The sequence below is a fragment of the Gopherus evgoodei genome, chromosome 8 (assembly GCF_007399415.2).
Source record: "Gopherus evgoodei ecotype Sinaloan lineage chromosome 8, rGopEvg1_v1.p, whole genome shotgun sequence".
NCBI lineage: Eukaryota > Metazoa > Chordata > Testudines > Testudinidae > Gopherus > Gopherus evgoodei.
Genome location: NC_044329.1, coordinates 92,937,790 through 92,961,009, shown reverse-complemented (window position 1 = coordinate 92,961,009; position 23,220 = coordinate 92,937,790). Strand labels below are relative to the sequence as shown.

Genomic DNA, 23,220 nt, shown 5'->3' with positions numbered 1-23,220 from the left:
TGGATTCTGTAATTCTTACTTGTGTTAAACTGTGCTTCAAAATGTTAATGCCCCCATATGTAATAAATGTGTAGATTATTTTAAAAAAATCAGAGAAGTATTTATATTCTGAAGTACCTAAGTATTTATAGAATAAGCTATTTTTAATGTAAACCAAACCAGAAATGGTCCTGAACTAGGCATTAGGACTAAGGAATAAATCTGAATTTTGGATTTAAATGCCAAGAATGCCTACAGCAGAGGAAAAAAGGGTTCTAGGCTCACAGTTCATTTAATAAGATTTTTATGTAATTTAGAAAATATCTTAACTATAGATTCCTAAATATGTGGGGTTCACTAGCTGACCAATTCCTGGCGCATAATTATAGAATATTCTACATCTATCCCAGAAAATAAGTAGTAAAAAAGGGTACATGTAGCTGACACTCCTGCTCTGCCCATCCACAAAAAATATAGCTACCACATTAAAGAAAGTTAACAAATGTTGGGCAAACTTGTCTTCTCCTGCAATAAAACCTGCAGGACAAGGCTTTGGGCTAGAAATCTCTGCAGAAGTCCCCTCAGAGATCCTTCTATGGTTAGTGATTGGGATTTGTCCAGCATCATGGAAAAGTCTGCAGGGCCCCCTCAAAAGCTGGATTCTGAAGCCCAGGATTCTGAAGTACTAACAGCTGGTGTCCAGATCCCTGAGTATGTTGGGGGACCCTAAGCTGTAGTATCTTTGGCAGGTGTTTCTATGGACTGAGGGGTGGAATGATGCATAAGGGCCTATCCAATACCCCTGCTCAGAGAAGACCAATTATAAATTATAAAGTGAGCAGTTTGATGTAGCTTCTCATTGAAATTGTTGAGTAGCCCGGTATCTTGTATTTCAGTTCAGGTTTGTCTTAAAGATGATGGCATAGCAGTTACTCCTAGGCCTCCTTGCAAGCAGGTTACAAACTTCTATTGGCCCAGCCAGCCTGGTGGTTTGAGTTGAACTGAAGTTTCTCCACACTTCTCATCCTAAATCACAAAAAAAAGTTTGGAGATTTTTACTTTGATTTAAAAAGGAAAAAGAGAAAGACTTGCTGATTGATGAGACACTGCTAGGTCAAATTTGGCTCCAAATTTTAAAAGTGGCGTAAAGATCTTTTTTCAAACCCCCAAACCAATTTGAAGGTCACATTCTCTTTACGATGAATGCTTAACAAAAACAAACAAAAAAAGATTCCCTATTAGTGATGTAAACTTGAGCAATGTTGTGCTAGATTGGAAGAGACAGGGGTCTAGTGCAGTAGTTTTCAAACCTGTGGTCTGCTGACCCCTGAGGATCTGCAGACTATGTCTAAGCACTTCAGTGGGGTCCACACTTCAATTTGGAATTTTTTAAGAGGTCTGCAAATGAACAAAAGGTTGCAAACCACTGGTCTAGTGCATGAAAAACTGATATTGAAACTGACTACATTAAAAACCAAGAAAAAAGGGGTGATTAAAAAAAAACTTTGCAATACTTAGGTTTTTTCTTTCAGCTATTTCAAAGCAATCCAGAAACCTGGGTAAATTTATTTCCCTGTGCTTCAGTTTCTAAGCCAATAAAACAAAGCTGAGTGACATGCCCAGGATCACAGAAGAAGTCAGTAGTATAGTCAGGAAGAAAACCCTTAGTTGCAAGGTCTCTGATGGACAGAGCTTTCCCAGTTAGTGAACCCAACTAGTTTATTTTCATTGGCCATGCTGGGAGAAATGCAGAAACTGAACAAACAGAATTAGATTTTTAAAGGCCATTTTAATAATCCAAAGTATTATTTGAAATGTAGGTCAGGACAATAACATTTTTTTTTTTTAAAGTGAGTAACTTTACAGTGTTCCTTAAAAAGAAAAATATCTTTGTGTAGAATTGGAGAAGTTAGAGAAGTAAAATACCTATTGGATGATCCAGTCAGTCATTTCCTAAAGCACATTTTTTAGTGGTTTATTACCAGTGTCTAAAAAAATGTCAGTAGCACCTATGTCCCAATGAAAGGCAAGGGGCATTTGCAATTTGTTACTTTCCAGATCTGTTTTTTCATTTGCTGCCATGTGCTAAGAGCTCTAAATCCAGCCAATAACAATACAAATTTCCCTTGGAGAAACAGATGCTCGCTAGACATTTCACCAGCTCTAGGATTCTCTCACAGGGCCCTCTACTGGTACAGTTCTGCTGGATGTGCAAACAGCAGTAACCACCACTTTACTTCAGTATGCAACGGATTAAGAACAGCTCCACAGCCCAGTTTACGTTAGTTGCTGATCTTTGCCAAATTTCTCATGTGAAGGCGCATACAGGAACAGAAGAGCGAAGACAAAGGTTCCACATACCATAAATGCCTGTGAAGAAGGCCCCATTCATGTACCCTGTGAACAAGTTCCCCCATTTCCAGTGCCCTTCAGCCACCTGTCCATGAGAAAGCAGAGATTCAATAGGGCCAGGCAAGTAAGGAAGAGCCTCAAATATGTTGAATGAGCACCTAGATATAATCAAGGTAGGTAGGATGGGTGGGTGCGTGTGTGTGTCTCTCTCTTAAATACAAAGCCCACAAGTTGTTTTTTGGATGGATAATGGACCAAATGTTTGGCTTACCACCCAGAACTGAACATGAACACACACACAGAGAATGGGATTGTAATAAAATACAGGACAATGGACAGAGCAGGTGGTGGAATTGCTCAAGCAAATTCATGCAAAATCTATTAGGTAAATAGAAACCCACTGACACATCAGTGGTTTTAGCATTGGCCTGCTAAACCCAGAGTCGTGAGTTCAATCCTTGAGGGGACCACTTAGGGATCTGGGGCAAAATCAGTACTTGGTCCTGCTAGTGAAGGCAGGGGGCTGGACTCGATGACCTTTCGGGGTCACTTCCAGTTCTATGAGATATAACTGTCTCCATATATTATTTTTAGAACTAAGATATAACCATGCAGCTCACACTCATGCATTGTTTTCTATAAGCATTTCAAAGGGCTCTATGTTAAGACATCACATATCTCTACATCACCACTGCAGCCCATGAGAAGGCACTTCTACACACAAAACCAGAGCCATAGGGCTTGTAGTTAACCAAGAATCATAACCATTTCTTCCTGAGGGTGTCTCCCCCTTTCTACTCACTAACCCAATGTGCTGCCTTGTAATTTCTAGAACAGAAATCCCTTCGCCAGTGCAACACTGGAAGACTTAGTTTTTCAAGGGCATTGTTCAGCGCAGAAAAGGGGATTAGTCCCAGAGGAAGCATCTTGGATAAGCCTCAAGAAGCTGCGTAGTGTTGGAGACACTGATGAAAATCCATGGTACTGAATGGCCTTTTTGACTATGGCCCTTCTCACTCCAGACTGAAGGAGGATGAACTTGAGCTGTCACAACACAATGCAGGAATGCTTTCGTGCAGGATTACCTTTCGGCACACACACCTGCCGGACAATGAAGATGATGATAGTCATGGCAGCACAAATCAAGGTGATGACCATCAAGAACTTGAAGCTGATATTCAGCTCCTGGGTACACAGACAGCATTTAGAAAAAAAAACTACAAACAAAAACAGACTCGCACACATCCTCTAGGAGTGACAGCCAACGTTCTTCATTCCCTTACACATCTGAATTCTCCCCAGATGCATAGAGAAGGGGTTTAAGTGTCTGAGATTATTACTGCTTTCCATTACATTTCCTTTTGTGAAATGATACAGCATAGAGGGAAGGTGATTTACTAAGTGAATGTGCTGGAGGCACCACTTCAACTTAATCAAAAGGTTTCATTAAAACAGCAGCAAATTTGACAGCCCCAAGCTTCCATGCTTAACCATTTACACTCCCACCACGTTTACAGTACAAGACCGGACAGAATTCTGACCTACTTAGCCGGGGACAAAGGAGGTACTTAAGGAACAAAGAGTGAAATTTTCAAGTGTGCCTAACTGACTTAGGAACCAGACTTAAGACACCTAAATCATTGAAAAAAGCAACAAAGAGTCCTGTGGCACCTTATAGATTAACAGATGTATTGGAGCATGAGCTTTCATGGGTGAATACCCACTTTGTCAGATGCTCCAATACATCTGTTAGTCCATAAGGTGCCATAGGACTCTGTTGCTTTTTACAGATCCAGACTAACATGGCTACCCCTCTGATACTAAATCATTGAGTTGCTTTTGAAAATTTTAGCTGAAATTATGATGTATTTCTAAATGGGGAATTAGACTTACCAAACACTTGCCCCACTTTTAAATAAAGGCTTTCTACCATATCTTCTGATAACCAAAGAATGGCAGGATGCAAAATCCTCTATGATATCCACTATGGACCTTGCTATGGTCATTGACTTTCCCTGCACAGTACTGAGATACCCCAGAGATGAACGATAAAGAAAACTTAGCATTAGATTAAAATTGGACAGAAGGTAGTATTTGGCTCCTTGTCCATACATTGTACCCCGGCTCTATTAATTCTTCCTCTTTAGTTAACAAAGAGGTTGGTCAGACCTTCGGTACTTCTGCTAGGCATGCTCTTAACACAATCTTTCAGTTAAATCAGTAGGCCTTTTTGTTTGGACTTATTCTGGGGTTTTGGCTCACTTGCATCTTTTCACATCAACATTTGGTATAGGTTATTGTGACATTTTATAAACTTTCATTCAGCTGAGTTCACAATTAGGGTAAATTTGTAGGCCCAATCACTACATGTGCTGCATATGACATTTTTATTGGAGTAAATAACATAGTCCTGTGAGATAATCACCTAAGATAAAAGATTCCACCTGTGATAATATCAACTAGGAAATGTTCAATAGGGGCTTAACTATTTTTGGAAAATAATCCATCATTAATACAGACACCCTCTGGGTTACGCAAACCCGACTTACGCAAATCCACACTTACAGAAAAAGTTCTGTAAGCTAGAAGTAGGAGTTGTGGTTGGGTTTTTTGTTTGTTTTTTTGTGCCTAATGATCGAGTATACATTTCTGACTTACACAAGGCGTTCTGGAACGGAATGCTTGCGTAAGTCGGGGAGCGTCTGTAATAGCACAATGGACATTTTGAGCACGTTCAGAAATCTAGAGAGGACATTCCTTTTCTCCCCTGCAGCAGAAACCAATTGGGAGCTGACTTGCAATTAAATCAGTGGACCAGACTCCAGTCTTCCAAGTAAGAGTTATCAGAACACACACACACACACACACACCCTCCATCCGTCTCTCCCTCTCATGGTATTTATTTGATCTTTTCCAACCTGATACTGAATCCTGCAAGTCTTCTTTATGGGTGAGAGACTTAATGACTTTCCATGGAAGTTCTGAAAAACTTTAAAACACCAGGAAGCACAGAAACAAGAAGTAGAGACAGAGACAGATGCCAGCTATTGTAATGAATGCCATCAGCTGAGCCTACCAGTTAAAGGAAATAACTACTTGGCAGAGTGGTATTTACAGAAACAATCATCCAGGTAATTAGTCTGCTTTCAGCTATCCTAATTCATGCTTCTAGTGTGTATTCAATGGACGCTTCAGACTGCAGCTTCCGTCTGAGTGAGGGTATATGCTTCATAGTTCCTTCCCCAGCTCAGTCCCAGAGCTGATGCTTTGTTGTTCTCCCTAAGCACTTGACATGGTGTTAATGAGGGATAAAATATTAAAACTTCTGCAGGCTAAAGAGGCTAAGCTGGAATTGTCACTTCTGCACCACTGGCATGAAAAGGCAGGGCTTAGCTAATCACCAACCAATCTTAGAAGACTCCTGCAAGAGGATTGGGATGCTGGAACTAATCATGTTACCTTATCTCAGCCTGCAATAAAAATTAAGGCAGCTGAAAGAACTTCCAACGTGAACAGGCAACTTTAACCAGAAAATCGTATAAATGCTGTAGGATAACGCTCCCAATCAGCAATGAAATGAACTGCCCCAGAGGGAAAAACAAAACAAAAAACCCAACAACTTACAATTCAGATCAGGAGAGGGAACAGCATGACCTGTCAAAAGAACAGGAGTACTCGTGGCACCTTTCAGACTAACATTTATTTGAGCATAAACTTTCGTGGGCTAAAACCCACTTCATCGGATACAGTAGGAAGATATTACACACTGCGGCAAGGCACCTCCTCAGTCTCCCCAGTCTCTGCTGCTTTCAGCCCTGGTGAGATAGGCTCAGGTAATGTGGTCCCCCTTGGGACACAAGGGAAATTTGCTCCCTGTTCCTCCACTAGTCCTGGTTATTGAATTCTTACTCCCCTTGTGGGAGAAAGTACGGTCTCTCCTCCTGGAGGGTCTCGCTGTTTTTCTGCTTCTGCACTCCTGGCAGCAGGGCTGCTTCTCTCTCTACTCTCCTCCCCTTCCTTCCACAGGAAAGGGTTTAAAAAGGTCTCAGGCAGCCCCAAGTTGGAATCAGCTGGTCCCAATTAACCTCAGGTAGCTCCCCCCCCAGCTGATTCTAATTTACTACCTTAGTAATCTTTCCCAGCTGAACCTGATTGACCTGTGGTTGCCTCTCAGTTGATAAGGAGGAGGGCCTTTTAACCTTCTGTTACTGATTCCTACCCCTCCCTTCCAGCTATCTGACCTGAGTTTATCACCACACACACACACACACACACACACACACTGAAAAAATGGGCATTGCCATACCAACTATAATGAGTGTAATCAATTAAGGTGGGCTATTATCAGCAGGAGAAAAAAAAAACTTTTGTAGTGATAATCAGGATGATAATCCTATGATGGTATCCCCTGAATAGATATGTGGATAGGACCTAACCACATCAGCCACACCATCCAGAGCTCATTCACCTGCACATCTATCAATGTGATAGATGTGCCAGCAATGCCCCTCTGCCATGTACAGTGGCCAAACCGGATAGTCTCTACGCAAAAGAATAAATGGACACAAATCTGACATCAGGAATCATAACATTCAAAAACCAGTAGGAGAACACTTCAATCTCTCTGGTCACTCAAGAACAGACCTAAAAGTGACAATTCTTCAACAACAAAATAAAAAAAACCTTCAAAAACAGACTCCAACATGAAGCTGCAGAACTGGAATTAATTTGCAAACTGGATACCATCAGATTAGGTCTGAATAAAGACTGGGAGTGGTTGGGTCATTATAAACCTAAACTTAAATTTCCCCAATACTAATTTCTCCTTATTGTTACTCACACTTTCTTGTCAACTGTTTGTAACGGGCCACTCTCTTACCACTTCAAAGTTATTTTTCCTCCCTTGGTATCCTGCTGTTAATTGATTTCTCTCATTAGACTGACCTCATACTTGGTAAAGCAATCCCCATCCTTTCATGTATTTATAGATGCTCCCGTATTTTTCCACTTTATGCATCTGATGAAGTGTGTTCTAACCCACAAAAGCTTATGCCCAAATAAATTTGTTAGTCTCTAAGGTGCCACAAGGACTCCTCGTTGTTTTTGCTTGGTCACAGCAATTCCTCTTCAGGCTAATCCTGCTGCTCCACTGGGAGGATGTCTTCGATAATGTCAGACAGATGGTGGTGTAGCACCCATTCCGTGAGCTTACTGATGGTTGAGAGGAGAGAGATGGGGCAGTAGCTGGCTGCATCCTCTGGGCTTTCCCAGCCTTCAATAGGGTAACCACTGTTGCCTGTTGCCAGCTTGTTGGCACTTCTCCAGTTCTATGCACAGCAGTAAAAAGCACTCCAGCCATTCCCATCCCCGTCTCACCAGGTTCTTGAGAAACCCTGGAGGAATGCCATCAACCCCTGCAGCTTTCCGGCTTTTGGTTTCCAACTGTGCAACATCGATCTCAACAGAATATGGGGAGGAGAATGTGGATTTCTCTGGGCATTGTTGAAGGTTTCTGTGGAATTCCTGCTGGACCTCCTGGCATGTTACCTTGTCTGTCAGCGTCTAGCTATTAGAAAGAAGAAGATGATGAGAAGCAATAGCGTTTATGGTCACCTTTGCCGAGCATCGCGTTACTGGCTGGGATCCTCCAAGTTGCTGCAAAAGAACCCATGCCTTATGACTCCAATGGGTGAAATCAAGGCTTTCAAACAAACCAAACCAAACAAACAGTCTCTTTCCACTTTTCCCAGGGACAGTGAATTCAAGGACTCAAGTAGCACAGTGGCTTTATCTGGGTCGCTGCTCCTTTCCTATTCCCTCAGGAGGGATTCAGATTCTTTTGTCCAGCAGGGGGTGAAAGCCTTGCAGTCACTGAGCGGGATGTACTTCTTAGCGGTCAATTTTAGGATGTTTGAAAAGTGTACGAAGTTTCTAGGTATCGATTTGAGCTGTGGGATTTGATGTTTTTTTTCTGAAGCATAGGCAGGTTAATCAACCTTGCAGAAATTCCCATGCAGCTTTGGCACAGACTGCAGAAGAGGCACTTCTGGAGGATGATTGGGCGATGTTGGCTATGTGGGAAGTAACTCAGGATGGTTCTTGTTGTGGCCAATGGGACACCTGCACTCAGGTCACAAAACACAGGTCAGGGTTGTGATTCATTGTCCACCTTGCAGACTAAAAAGATCCGGATTGTTTCGGATCATAGAGCAGGTGGAAGTCTTCGGGGCAGGGTCCCATTCTGTGATCTGTTCCCCAGCAGTGTTATTTGAGTAGTTTCCCCAGTCTTCGTGATGCCTGTTAAAGTTGTCCGTGTAGATGGCCCCTTCAGGGAGGGGAAGGTGAGATGTGATCAGGCAACATGATGTTAGGTGGCTTGTATATGTTTACTATAATGATGTCCCTGATTCCAACCATGCTGATCTCTCTTCCACTGGTTGATGATTCTTCCAAAACTTCCACATCCTCTAATTCATTTTGCATGTACACTGCTAGCCCATGTTTTGGATGGTTGACAGCAGCAATTTTGGTATAGACATAGATTTTATGTCTGGCACCTTTATCTTCTTTCACATGTGTTTTTTGGAGGGCCACAAGGTCAATGCGATGGTCTTTGAGGGTCCTTGAGAGGTAATCTGCTTTTTCCCTGGACATCCCTTCTATATTAAGTTGGTATATTCAGAGGACTGGCCCAACTTTTCTTTTTGGTCCTGAAAAGGGCGGTTTGAAATAGTATAATCATTGCTATGTTCACTGGGAGGTCAGTAATACAATGTCTGGTGGCCAATTGATGACATTGGCATGTTGGTTAATTTTCACAACACAACACCAACGCTTAACAGAAGCATCACATGAAGGCTGTCAACTTGCTCCTCCTCACTCAGTGAAGACTGACAACAAGGATGCCAATTAGAGACAGCGATAGTGGTGTTTTTGTGATGGGAACCTTAAGAGCTGGTTGGAAACTAACTCATTTCATATAATGCAATGAACATTACAGCTGTGAACTGGGTTCAAATGGTGACAGAGAAGTTAAGAGCCCCCACTCAGTTTCCCAATCCAACAAAAAGTCTTGGAGATAACAGTGGTGTGAAGCTGTGGGGTCTATCTGAGTTTTCCTTTATAAAACTCAGAGTGAGCTCTAATGAATTTTAAACAAAAACTCTTCTGGTTCTGTGTGCCACAAGGGTGGTGGCTAGATAGCTCAATGGATTATGAATAGGAACTAGGGTATTTTACTGATAAATCATCAATTCAATTCAATTTTGTGCAGATTGGTGATGACTAGAAGTTGCCCTGTGAGGCACAGATGAAATAAAATTGGTTGTCCCAGTCCACTTGTGGTAGTGGTTAAGATATATGATATCATTTACTGAAGGCAAGTGATAAAAAGGACACACACTTACTATCAGGCAAACATCCTTTATTTCTCCAGTGCCCACATTAACTCCCTGACTTTCATTCACAGGCAGTTGAATGTTGAGGAGGTAGAATAAGTGAGCCACCCTTCCAATTTCCATGAAAGGCAGCATATCACAATCATAGAATCGGCCTTCATGTTCTCTAGGCTGGTGGAATAGCAAAGAGAGGGAAAATACAAAGTCAGCATTGTTCACACTTAATTGACCTTACCATGATTAGGTTTGGTTCTGTTCACCGAAACAGTTACTGCTTTAAATTGTGGCAATGCACAGTATGAACTCCTTATCATATCCTGAATATTCCCTTTTCAGGGAAAGCAAGACTGTGGAATAAGACAGGCAATTACATTACCATGTTGCCTTTCAGTTGTGAAGTGGAACAGTTGGTTAAGCAGATACCTTGAGCTGAAACATGTTACTGAGTTGTCATTTATTTTAAAAAATGACTATAGTAGTTACAGTAAATGATACTGTTGCAAAACACAAAACAGGGATAACTAAGGCAAATGAACTTTCTTTCATCTCTCACCTCATTTGTGCTCCAATCACGTCCAAATATTTTGCATAATGCATAGACCTTGCACAGCTATATCATCTCCTAAGGATCTCCAAGCATATTACAAACATTAGTGGATTAACTCTCTCAACTCCACAGTGATGACAGACATTATTTCCTTTTCCCTCCTTGCTCCTTTTAACAACAGGAGAAATTGAGCAACAAGTGCTTCGCCCAAGGTCATGCCAGAAGGCTGTTAGAGTGGGGACAGAACCTAGATCTCCTGACTCGCTGTCTGACCCACAAGGCAATCTTTCTACTCAAAAGTTGTACCCACTACTAGGTCTAGTCTGTTTTCCTCTAGTTAAGGCTTTGATCACAGGGCAATGTCCAGATAGGGCAATCAAACACTCATTCAGGACACATGGATGTAGCAGCTAAATCCTGTGAAGCATAAGAATACTAAAGAAGTAGTGGACCCCTGTCTAAATTGTGTCCCATAATTTACTTTTGAAGATGCAAAGGAGCATTTTAGCTTTTGGGTCTGTACTGCATGTGCCATTTCTGTCCATTCAGCGACCATGTCATCACAGTAAGCCAGTGACATGTCAAATGTAATCTCTGCATTGTCTTCTGCAAGGGTAACAACCAGACAAAATAATTACAACATGAACTGTAGGCAATGTCGGCTCAGGGAAGGAGGAGAGGTCCTGTTATAAAATTCAAGGATGTCTCTCTCGGGTGGTGATTTAGAGAGGGATTTTCAAAGGCAATCAGCAGTGGCCTAACTCTGCCCCACTGAAATCAATGGGAATAAAGATTGGCCAACACTGATTGCTTTTGAAAAGCCACCCTTAGCCCATCCTGGAGGGTTAGATGTTTATGACCTTACTTGAGAACAGGTCAAAGAGCCAGCTGCTCAATTATGGTACTCTTCTCTAGGCATAATAGAGCTCACTCACTTGTAGCATTACCATCTAAATTCTATTTGACAAAGCTGGGATTTTCAAAGGGCCCCCACGTGTGATCCACTTTGAGTTGGTTTATGCCCCTATAATGAAAGGAGGGGTGCTCTGAAACAATTATTGATTGGTTTCCAAAATGTGATTTATGTGCTGTGTGAGTTGAAGAGAAGGCAGCAGATAGTTTCTGTACCCTCACCCACAGATAGATACTATCACAAAACCAGTGATTGCAAGCGTCTGGGACTGAATGAATTTAACTACCCAAACAATGAAGCAGCCATCATGGGGACACTGTGGCTGGACCGCTGGACCCTAGATGGACAGGCTAGACAACTGGGCAGAGGAAAGACTTAATTATCTTCACCCTATAACGAAGGCCTGGTCTTCACGGGGGAACTGACTGGGAGACATATAGCAGTATTATTATAGCACTATACCTGTGCCAGTATAGCTCTCCATACACTCTATTCTAGAATGAAAGTAACTTTATTCCAGTGTAATTTCCCCACTTACGCAAATACAAAGACACCACTGAGCAATATGGTAATTGGGATGAGATACATACAGGGATGGTGGGAGCTTTCAGAAAACGCAGTTTTCTCTGAGACTAGTGAGAGAGACTCAGACAGAATGGGACCAAGCTGTGTCTCAGGAGCTTGTTGGCTTTCTAAGAGCATGTGCGTTGGTTCATGACTTCTCCTCAGTGGGTGAGATTTTGTGTCTCACCCAAGGAGGTCAGACCAGATGATCATGGTCCCTTCTGGCCTGAAACTCTACGCAAAGCAAGTTCTGTGGGAAATCTGCTAACCAGCTCCACGCTGCACAGAAGAGCTGCAGTGGCAGCTTGAAGTTGGTCAGAGAAGTGAGGTGAGTTACCCGTAGTCAAACAGGAGGTCTGTAGCAAAGCCAGGAATTGAACTCACTCACCCTAAGTCCTAGGGCAGGGTCTAAATCACAAGCCCAACCTTCTTCTATTAATAAGTCAGTTCACACTGTAATTAAGAGTCATTATTTCCATCCCTGCAGAACCAAACCGTACTCTACATGCTACTTGCCTCTGAACAATAGCGCTTCACACTCAGAGAGCTCTTCAAATGAAGAGTGCAAGTCATATTAGAAGCACAAAAACAACAAGGAGTCCGGTGGCACCTTAAAGACTAAGATTTATTTGGGCATAAGCTTTCGTAGGTAAAAAACCTCACTTCTTCAGAGGCATGGAGTGAAAATTACAGATGCAGGCATTATATAATGACACATGAAGAGAAGGGAGTTACCTCACAAGTGGAGAACCAGTGTTGACAGAGCCAATTCGATCAGGGTGGATGTAGTCCACTTCCAATAACAGATGAGGAGGTGTCAATTCCAGGAGAGGCAAAGCTGCTTTTGTAATGAGCCAGCCACTCCCAGGCCCTATTCAAGCCCAAATTAATGGTGTTAAATTTGCAAAAGAATTTTAGTTCTGCTATTTTTTGTTGTTCAAGAATAGTTACTTTTAAGTCTGTTATAGAACGTCCAGGGAGACTGAAGTGTTCACCTACTGGCCCAGATTCATGTGGTCTCAGTCTCCTGGTGAGATGGATATTACATTCATTTTACCAATGTATCCATTTGTACCCATTTTTACAGATTAGAATAAATTGCTAGACAAGATCATCCCTTTTTGGTCCCTGACATGTAAAATGGAAGAGCAGTTGCTGCCACACTGACCATGCAATTTTGAGGCGAATTGTCTGGAGTTGCCCCTGGCTAGCATAGCACGATCGAGAGAAGAGGGCATGTCAGTGTTACCCTGATCGCCCAGCTTTGAACACTCTCACTTTCCAATATACTTGCACTGGAGGCTAAGATGCCCATTGTAACATTTTACATTCATAGAGCACCGTCAGGCTGAAGGAAGCCAAAACACTACACAGACCACCCCTGAACCAGTGCTACTGATGGAGGGGAGAGCATGAGGCAGCTGAGCTGACACACACAACACTGCAGAACACAGAGGAGTTTAGACTATAAAATCCTCAGGGCAGATACCGTTTCATGCCATATGTTTGTATAGGGACTAGCAAAATGAGGCTTCTACGTGCTGCTGTAATACAATTAATGCTAACCAAGCATATCAAGCAGTAATAGCTCCCCCAGGATGTCTACTTTTCTCCTCTACAATCATTCCGAAGTTCTGAACTGTGCTAGGAGCACTTCTGTTCAGGAATGTTCAAGCTTTATTGTCACTTGAAGCTGGAAAAAAATTGCTTAGTTTTTTAAAAAAAAATCCATTAAAAAATGCCAGAGGTAGATATTTTGATCAAGCAGCATGGGGGTAGTTAGTAAGTGACTTACTGATGGCATTATCCATCTTGAACACGATGTCCAGCTGCATGGTGACAATCATGAACTGGAGCCAGGAGCTCATCTCCCTGTTGGGGAGAGGGAAGTGAACGGCAAACACAATATCACCGATGTCTATTGGTCTGCTCATTTCCTCGTCAAGATCTTGGATCTTCTCACACTGGCTGGGTCCCCAGGGCATTAGCCATTTGGTTTGGTGGTGGGGTTTTTGTACATTTATGCATTTTATGACATATAATGCACAGCTGTAGTGGCACTTGGAGCTAAAAAGGAAACACAAACCACATTCATAAAAATCTGCAAATCCATGGCACAATGACTAACTGCTTTTTGTGCAGTATTCACCACCGACCCTTCCTCAGGTATGCACATAGGACCAACTCCTCTATGCCAGCGAATCCCTTCCAGCAGGTCTTAAAAAGAGGATGTTTCCTAGTAACCCTTCTGCTTATGCAAGTATAAGTGAAAAGCAACATCTGCTTGTGCCAGAGGGACACTCTCTAAGCTCCCCTCTGAAGATATTGCTCCAAGCATGAGGTCCTCAGCTGGGATCCTGGCTGCAGTAAACTGCAGAACAAGCCTGTTCAGCCTCTGGATGGAGACTCTGATAACTGGACAGGTACATTCCAGTCAGATAATTACACATACTGGTACTACCAGTGGCACCCAATTCTACATCCTTCTGTTTCTTTCTCTGGTAAAGAGGCCTTGTCTATACTAGAGTTCTTTGCCAAAAGTTTCCCACCATTGCTACCAGTAGTTCAACTTCAGCAATGGAACATAGTAACTATGGGAGCACAAGTGTAAACAGGGCTCTGCGTGGCTACATCTTCCTGTTGTCTAGCCCTGCACCAAGTGGCTCTAGACAGCTTGTGAGAGCCTTGTCTGCATGACCACTCCCATCCTATCTACCAATCATGTTCACAAGAGTGGAAATTCTTGGCAAAAATTCTAAGATGAAAAAGGCCTTATTGGGCCTGATTTTGGACTTCACATCAGTGTAGATCAGGAGACATTCCCATGAAGTCAAGGAAATTAAAACAAGTATAAACTAGATCAGAATCTGGTCCAGGCACATTTATGATGAGACATCTAGAATATGCATTCTTTGTGGCTTCCAGAGACCTAGAGTAGTAGGCAAGGCTCTAGAAAACATGACAGGCAGAGGTAGTGCTACCCCTTTGTGGGCATTTCATAGGAGCATTCCCCCCAATAAACAAACAAAAAGCAAATAGGGGGCCCACTTTGAGCTGCTCAGGGCCATAAGCAATTGCTTATTCTGTTTATGCCTAGCGCCAGCTCTGATTACAGGGTCCCCATTCAGCAAGGTAGTTAGGCACATGGGTAATTCCATGGACATTGTGATATCAGGGCCCAATCCCTCCTTTTCATTAAGGATAATGCAGCAGTAATGAAGCCAGAGTAGAAATGTTTTTACACTTCTTGGTTTTACACTTACCACAAGCTGTTTTGATAGGGTTTCGCTGGCTAGTAGCTCTTGGCCAAGCTGTGCTAAAACCACTGTTCTAGTTCAGATTTCTGCTTTAATAAATAGGTTTAACACTGAGTCCATCCCGACTAGCAGTTAAACCAGGATGAAAACAGGGTTTAACTGCTTCAGGCAACATGGTTTTACTAGCTGGAAGGCCATCACCAGGACTCTGCACAAGTAGGAGGGGAAGTGCAGTCACCCTTTGTGACAGCTATGAGCTACTGACAGATTAAAGCCAGAATAGAAATACTGGCCAGAATAAATGATAACATTTTAAATCCTGCCTTGTAAAATCAGCAGAGCATGAGCTGGTTTCAAACTTTCTTGCTAGAGGATTAGAAGTGGCGTTCCTCATCAACAGAGCCTGCCACTGAACAACTTAGTCCTCCAGTTACAAGTGGAGATCATGCATTTGTTGTTGCTTTTGTACTCTAAGCATCTACCCATGCAGCGATTCCCCCCACCCTGCAAAAAAATACTATATATAAGGGCATCAGCAACCTGCAATTGGCAAAGTAGATAGGAGTGAGGGCTGAATGTATGATGTCCATGTCACTTTGGCTAGATCCTCTCCTTTCTTAGAGCTAAAAAGGGACTACTGCATTCCTAGCACCACATTGTTCCCAATAAAGGTTGCACAAGCTGCACGTAATGGATATGAAACTAAGGAAGCTCTGAAATCCTGTTGAGCAACATTCTAGTTGCAAAAGTTTCCAGTAACTATTGCAAACCTGGCAGTGAGTAAAAAGATTTCACCTGGAATCCACCATCTGTGGAAACCAAAACATCACACTGCTATTTCCTGCCTTGCCTGTGGTTCCTTATAAAGACCTGAGACAGAATATTCATGTCTGCTGTATTTAATATTAATAGCTACATCAGGAGGCATTAGCTCAATATTCCAGAAAACTTCATTAGGGCAGAGACACACAAAGCCAACAGAATAGCTTATAACAACCACCTGGTCTTGTGCTTAGAGCTGGGGTGTGCAGTGCAGTGAGGGGAATAACAGGTGTGGGGACTCTTATTAGGAAGGAAGTAGTTATGTTTTTTTAAAAAGGGACATGTGCCCTGATTCACCAAGGTCTCACCCCAAGCTCTGAGCATGCAGATACTCCATACCATGAAGCAATGGCCCATGAACCCCCACAATGGCATTTCCCCCTGCAGCCGGTGAAACAGCTCAGCTAGGACCAGCTGTGTTGGGCACATTCACAATAGCTGGTTCGGGTTTTGCATCACTCAACAAGCAGTTGATGAAAATCAAATGTCCCAATTTTTATGATCATCTGTGAAGACACATACCAAATGGCAGTTATTTAAAAGGACTACACGGTAAATGGACAGTGCCATAGAGAGTGGAAGTAACATCATTTACTAGGCAGTGCACCATCAGCACCTCCAATGCAATTTTAAAGTCTTTTAAAATAATGAAGAGTGACACCACTTACTACATGTGTTCCCTTTCCATGCTAAATATCACATCTGGTCAGGAAGGATGATCATGTGGTGAAAGAATTGGACTAGGAGAGCCAAGTGCCATTATCTCCTTTGCAACAGAATTCCTATGTGAACTTGGGCAAGTCAATCAGATTGGTTTAAGGAAGCAAATTTTCTTGCTGCTATGAGAATCTGCTTAGCAGCTTCCCTGGCATGAGAAAGGAGCTCTTCAAAAAACCATCATCACAAACACAGAAAACCCCAAGTGTCACTCTACCAAAATGCCTCCTCAATCTCTTCCATATCTGCCAAGAACCCACCTCATGAAGCAAACCCGCCCCCTCTGTAACTTGTACTGAGCTTCCTCTTGGCAGAGTTCCTGAAATGAAATCTGAGAGAGACTTTAAAGAGAAGAAACACCACCATCACAGAACAATTACAGATAAACAAGATTCTTCTGCTGGAGCAGTTCCCAGCTGTCGTTTTTGTTATTACTTGTTTAACTGAAGATTAGGTTACTTCCTGCAACTGCACCAAAGAAGTTAAAGGTTTTTGGTATCAAAGTTCTTATTCAATTTTCCCTTCCTCTCCAAGCAGATATTGAAACTAGACAGTACCACCTTTTTCCCCTCTGCCCCTTCTTTCCTGGTAGCCACTGGAGTCCACAAGGAGGTCTGGGGAAGATGCATGTTCATAGAAGCAATTCAGCAACACAACTAACCAGGACAGAGGGAAGGAGAAAGGGAGAAAGTTTGCACCTTTAACACTTACCCATCAGACCTCCCACTAGAAAAGCAATGACTTGGGAAATCAGCAAGATCCTTCCAACAATGCACAGCTTTTTAGTGCTCATGTTTTCTGTAACTGCCCCAGCCATATTTCGCCCCCTTCACCAGCAAAACTGAAGGCTTGAAAAGTGCTGTGGGGTTGGGAAAGAGACAGGCTCGGCCCTGGCTGCTGAGGCAAGACTGGATCTGCCTCCCCTCTTCTGAGAGCTGATTTAGATTGGTGCTTGGCTGCTTTAAAAGGAGCAGGAAAACAAAAGTGAATCACAGGACACTGTCTTGCCCCTCCTCCCCTTCCAAATCATGCAGCAGCTATTTATGGCAGTCTCAGAGCCTCCTCAGCTGTGAGGAGAGCCAGAACTGCCCATTCAGCAGGTGCTTCTTTTAGTTCTTTAGTCACAGAACCATAGGCTAGCTCTACACTACAAACTCTTGCTGGCATAGAGAGGTTGGTCAGGGGTGCGATCCCTGGCCAACATAGCTGTGCGGGCAAAAGCCCCAGTGTAGATGCTGTTGGGCTGGTAAACACTATATCCCCACTAAGAGTGCTTTGCAAGCTCAGTATACTGAGATAGCTGTACAGGCAATGTGCACATCTAATGATAGAAGTTGGAGATGGAAGGGCTAGTCAGATTCACAGGCTGGGGTTAGTGTAGGATTGTCCCCTACAATATATGCCTCAGGCAATTTGAAAGTGAAATTGAATCTCGAAGAACATGCAAGCAAACCTACAGGCAATGGCAAGAACACAAGGACAGGGGACCCATAGGGAGTATTTACATTTCTGTGCTGTATTTAGCCTATCAAGGCTCACATCTGTGATGGGAGTACTCTGTATGCATATTAGAGCTGTGGGATTTCAGAAACAGTTCCTGTTGCACACTGGAAGAATCCATGAGCTTTCCAAAGGTTTTGTGAAAATGATCAGAGCATGAGCCAGGGCCCAGAATAGTCAGTAGCCTGGTGGCCAGGGCATTCTTCTGGGATGGTGGAAATCCAGGCTCAGATCCCTGCTCTTCCTAATTTAGAGCAGGGACTTGAACTTTGTTCTCCCATATGCCAAGTGGGGTACAGAGTCAGTCACTCCCACTGAATGCTTAATTATTTATACCAAGTAGAACAGCTCCAGCAGGACAGGCAGAGACACCCAACCCAGACCAGCTGCTAGCCTAGGGGGCAGGGTATTCACCTTCACTGTGAGAGAATGGCAGAGTAGGGAGACACACGGCTCGCCCACATCAGAGGCAAGTGCTCTCTCCCCCAGCTTACTGGCTATTCTGGGGTCTCTCTCTCTCTGGATTTGACCAGAAACTCCTGGGCCTGAGAAACCTTCCTGATGACTGCTTAATCCAGCCGGATACGCTCCCGCCAAAAGTGTCTGTTTCAACAAAACATCATTTCCAACAAAGAACCCTTTTATTGAAAAGTTCCTATATATGGTACCAGTAGATGCACTCAAGAACATGCTGAATAATTTCTGGGTTTTGTAGGCCAAATAGAACTTCTTGTGTACTGCAAATGACTTCCTCTGCATTTTACATCACTTTAAATCTAATAGTTTCACGCCCCATACCTATCCTCTGCCAATTTTTGTGGTTTTACAGTCACCTTTTCCTATTCAAAAAAGGGTTTCTCTGTCCTGCTGCTAGTGTGTAAGAACCACACAAACAGGAGAAATAGACTACAGTTGGGGGTAGGGGAGAGAAGAGGGAGGAAGTAAACAAAAACACAAACAAAACCACACACAGTATTCTTAGATGTTCCATATCAGACTAAGTAAAATAATTGTCTGGACATGACTAATTAAATTGATTCTCTCTTTAACCATCCCTGTTTTTCTGGCCCACTTCACCTCTGCAGTGTCAATAACAGCTGAATGTTTGTGCCCTAATCTTCAGAGAAGGGAAGCAAATGCAAACTGCATCAGTTTCTAATGCAACCTAGCCAGCAGTTTAAAACATCTTCACAAAGAGCCATAAGAGGCTTTTTAATTGGTCTTTGTTTTTAAATGGTAATTGCAAACATCTGTTAGATAAATGACATGGTCTGTGATAACCCAAGTGTCTAAAACTTTGTTCCACAGTTAGCACCGTCTCCCATTAAGCCACTTATTGTCATGCAACATGCTCTCTTTAGTCTTTTTAGCTGGATAAATGGATAGTCTCAGCTTTTCTCACATCTGTCACTCTTGTGAAATATATGCTCCCAGTTTATTTTTTGTATACAAATAGTCTTTATTTGTAATGGTTTGATGCCTCATTTTAGGTATTCTACCTAATCCATTATCCTGCTTTTCCATTTAATCCTACTGCATACATAAAGTCATGTGGCCCTTTTTATTGCACTATAAATACAACAGTAACATTTTCTCGTCAAGGAAGTGGTCTCCATTGTTGGCAGTGTATATAGAGTGAAGTGTGATTGTTAGGAGTGTTACGGACACCAGCTTAATACTGTTTCATCAACAGAGTACAGAAGTTACAAAGGAGGTTTGATTAGAGGTTGCCAAAAAGCATCACTGTAATTTCACATTCCATCACAGGCACGGGTGCAGCGGAGGAGCTGGGCCTTGCCCTGCCTTTTCTGAGCACTCAGGATTCCCACTGAAGACATGGGAAGTCTGGGTGCGTGAGAAATGCCAGGCTGGGTTCCTATACTGAATGTGGGCCAGATGTAGGGTACCCCAGATGCCTTCAACTCATTGTAGTGGTGCATTAGTGTACAGCTAGTTTTGTAAATTAAGTCACACTACAAACACTGTGAATTGCACCTAGAATTGTGACAGAACTCAAGGTCCATGGGCTTAAGCCAGACAAGAAGGTGTACAAAACCTCCTTGGAAGCATAGTGGCTACTGCTCAAGGCATAAGTGTAAACAAGACTCCACCTCCTTTCCAGGTGCTTCTAGAAGCACAAGTCTCGCAGTACAGTTCATGCCTTGTTATCTTGCCAGTATTGAACACTGTCTGAAGCTATGTTAACATTTAAAATGCTACAGCAGCACAACTTGCAGTGCCACTGCTGCACTGCTCTAGCATTACAGGGTAGACCATCACTACAGTGATGGGACTGGGTTCTCCAGCTGCTGTAGTTAATCCACCTCCCTGAGAGGTAGCAGTGAGATTGACAGAAGAAATCTTCCAGCAACCCAGCTACACAAGGCGCTAGGTTGGCTTAACTACATCTCAGGGGTGTGAATTTTTTGGCACCCTTGAGAGATGTAGCTATGCTGATGAAAGTTTCCAGCAAAAGACAGTCCTAACTGACACCATGCCCTTAAGTACCCTAAGAAAGCACAGCAGTTTGTACCCTGGTGCTAGTCATTCCTATACAGTGTTAAATAGGGTTGTGTTAAAACTACTTTACCTTGTTCTGTTGAATAAAGCTGGGAGCACGTACTTAGAAAGCTCTGCAGGTTTGCTAGCTTTTTTAAAGTGGTCATAGAGCAGCACCCTTGTTCATGCTCCGTGCTGTTTGATGGCATAGGAAGGGTTCAGAACAGTGTATGAGACAAATAACATGAGCATGGTGCCTCTGTGCTGGGGGGGGGGGGGGCATTTCCAAACACAATCACTGTAACAGCCAAGCGCCTCCTACAAGGGAAACTGCCAATGGCAACTTATGCTTCATTTTCTGCTAGCAAGGAGCAGGCTTGGAAGTGTTTGGGGACACTAGTATGAAAGGGAGGGTACTATTACAAGAAAGCCTAATCAGAGATGGGGGGTTTGGTTTTAGGGCTGAACACTTTCTGACCTAGGGAACTCACTCTTCCTGAGTTTCCTAGTTCTCAAAAAACAATGTCCTATCAAAAAAAAATTACACCATGTAGCTGAAGCAGCGGGTAATGGTCTCCCATAAGTTTAACTATCAGTTCAAGTTATTTCACTTAATACATTAGCTTTCCCTTCACAGAATGCCCCTGGGCAGATGTATATGCCAAACTAGTTAGGAAAGTCAGTTTGAAGTACAAGGAAACAGAAGGGGGATTCCAGATAGCTGTAAGGTCCAATGTCAAATATCTGTGACATTAAGACCCGCCCCGCTTCAGTTCCCATTGACTTCAAAAAGCACTGGATCTGGCCTGGTGTAAGCAAGACCTAACATAACTGCTTCTAAAGTGAGGAATTAAAGGGAGAAGGAGCTCAGCCACTGAAGTACTGCTTTCCAGCATCTCACCACATTTGAAGTGAGAAGTTGCTTATGTTAGCCATCTTGCCTCATAATGAGTTATGCAAAAGAATTCCAGCTTCCAAAATATCAGTTTTGCATTTTCACAAGAAATACGATTAGATTTTTTTTTTTTTAAAACACACAAAGGCTTTAAAAAAGAAAAAAAAAAAAAGACACAAAAGACATCACCAAGAACTAGATCGATGGCATGGTGGGAAATTCAGGTCTCCAGTAAAGCGCAGTTCTGCCCCACTGGTCTATTCACTGCAGTTTGGCAGACAAACCATAAGAGGACACCCAAAAAGAGAGGCTACAATTTCTTCTCACTCAATGAGCCAACAAACCAACCCACAATATTGTATATTTTATTTAAATTAACAAAAACTACATTTTTTCTAGGTTGCTTAAAGCATTTTGTAAAAAGTGAACATACCGACAAACAATTTAATAAGACCCAGGGGCTGTTTCTGGTACACAAGTGGCACTTAGTAGTTTAGCAAATATAAAAAGATATCTACACCATAACAGACTTGTTAGTGTTGGACACACGAGATTTGGTTTTAAAGCTGCAATGACTCTTCCGTAAATCAATCTTTACAACATGCACTGTTGCACTACCCTATAAAAAAAAAGTCAGGATGAATTTATTCTAGGTACATAGATATTACATAAAAAAACCCTAAAGTTAAAATAACATTAAGGTTGCAGAGTCAAGCTCTCAGAAGTTGTGAAATGACAGAATTGAGGATGGAAGGGCAACTCAACTCTGCCCCCTTGGGAATGTGTTATGTTACCATTTTTAATGATATGTTTATGTATATTTTTCTCCAGAGGACCCCAGCCTCGTTGTGTGAACATATATTTATTCAATAACTTTTTATTCTCCTCAATGTGGATCCAGGCTTTTTTTTTCTTTGACAAAGCCCATCCAAACTGCACTGGATAAATAAAAAATGAATAATTTCCTCCTACTGCTCTCAGAGTGCTTCAAACACAAATACATGGGATCTTCACACACACAGGTGGCATTTACCCATTTACAGATGGGGAACCGAGGCACAGAAATTATGGCCAAAATTGTCGAAGTGTCCATTATTTTTTGGTACCAAATTTGAGAAGCCCAGAGCCTTGTTTTTAGGAGATTTAGCATTTTCATAGCCTATGCTCCAAGTGCAGCACCACTTGACTTCAGCTGGAGCGCACAGCACTTATGCAAATTTGGTCCTAGGCACCTCCAGGTGAGCAGCCAGAAACTGAAACACGTATATTTAGCGATAGGGATACTACAGCCAGCAGGGTTCTTCACTACACATCCCGGATTTATCCCCACAGCAGGTCCATCCTCTGCACTGGATAAGGTAAAGGGGGCCTATGGGAGCAGGAAATAGTGTGAGACCATTAATTAAAAACTACATCATAATGTGTATGCAGAAGAGGGTCATATTAAGGTTACTCAGGCAAGCTTAATACTGGCATTTCCTAACTTCTGAGTGCTTGACTTTGCAACCTTAGCACTACTGTGGGGGGGGGGGGAGGGGGGGGGAGAGAGAGAGTGAGTGAGTGTAGAGAAAAACGGGACACCCCAGCCACTCACCCAAAGTATTCTCTTCTCCCCATGCAAGGCTGTCCCCCCTCAGGAGTCTATGACCTGTTGCTGAAACCTTCCAGGCGGCCCGTCACTTGTCACTGGAACCCTGCCAGGGCCCCACTGGCTGTCAGCTCCAGAGTCCTGCAGCCCCTGGGGCTGAAGCAGAGAATGGTCACAGAGGCCTCCAAAA

At 42.8% G+C, this 23,220-nt stretch overlaps 1 protein-coding gene across 1 annotated transcript; it reads right to left on the bottom strand.

Moving 5' to 3' along the window:
• Window positions 1-1,943: 1,943 nt before the first annotated feature.
• Window positions 1,944-17,511, bottom strand: LOC115656783 (protein wntless homolog). Its single transcript, XM_030573932.1, is given in 11 exon segments — window positions 1,944-2,326; window positions 2,328-2,416; window positions 3,433-3,516; window positions 5,250-5,327; window positions 5,329-5,403; window positions 7,708-7,893; window positions 9,738-9,899; window positions 10,673-10,881; window positions 13,548-13,789; window positions 15,030-15,063; window positions 17,260-17,511. Coding segments are annotated over 11 exon segments (1,335 nt in total). The 5' UTR covers window positions 17,366-17,511; the 3' UTR covers window positions 1,944-2,256.
• Window positions 17,512-23,220: the final 5,709 nt, after the last annotated feature.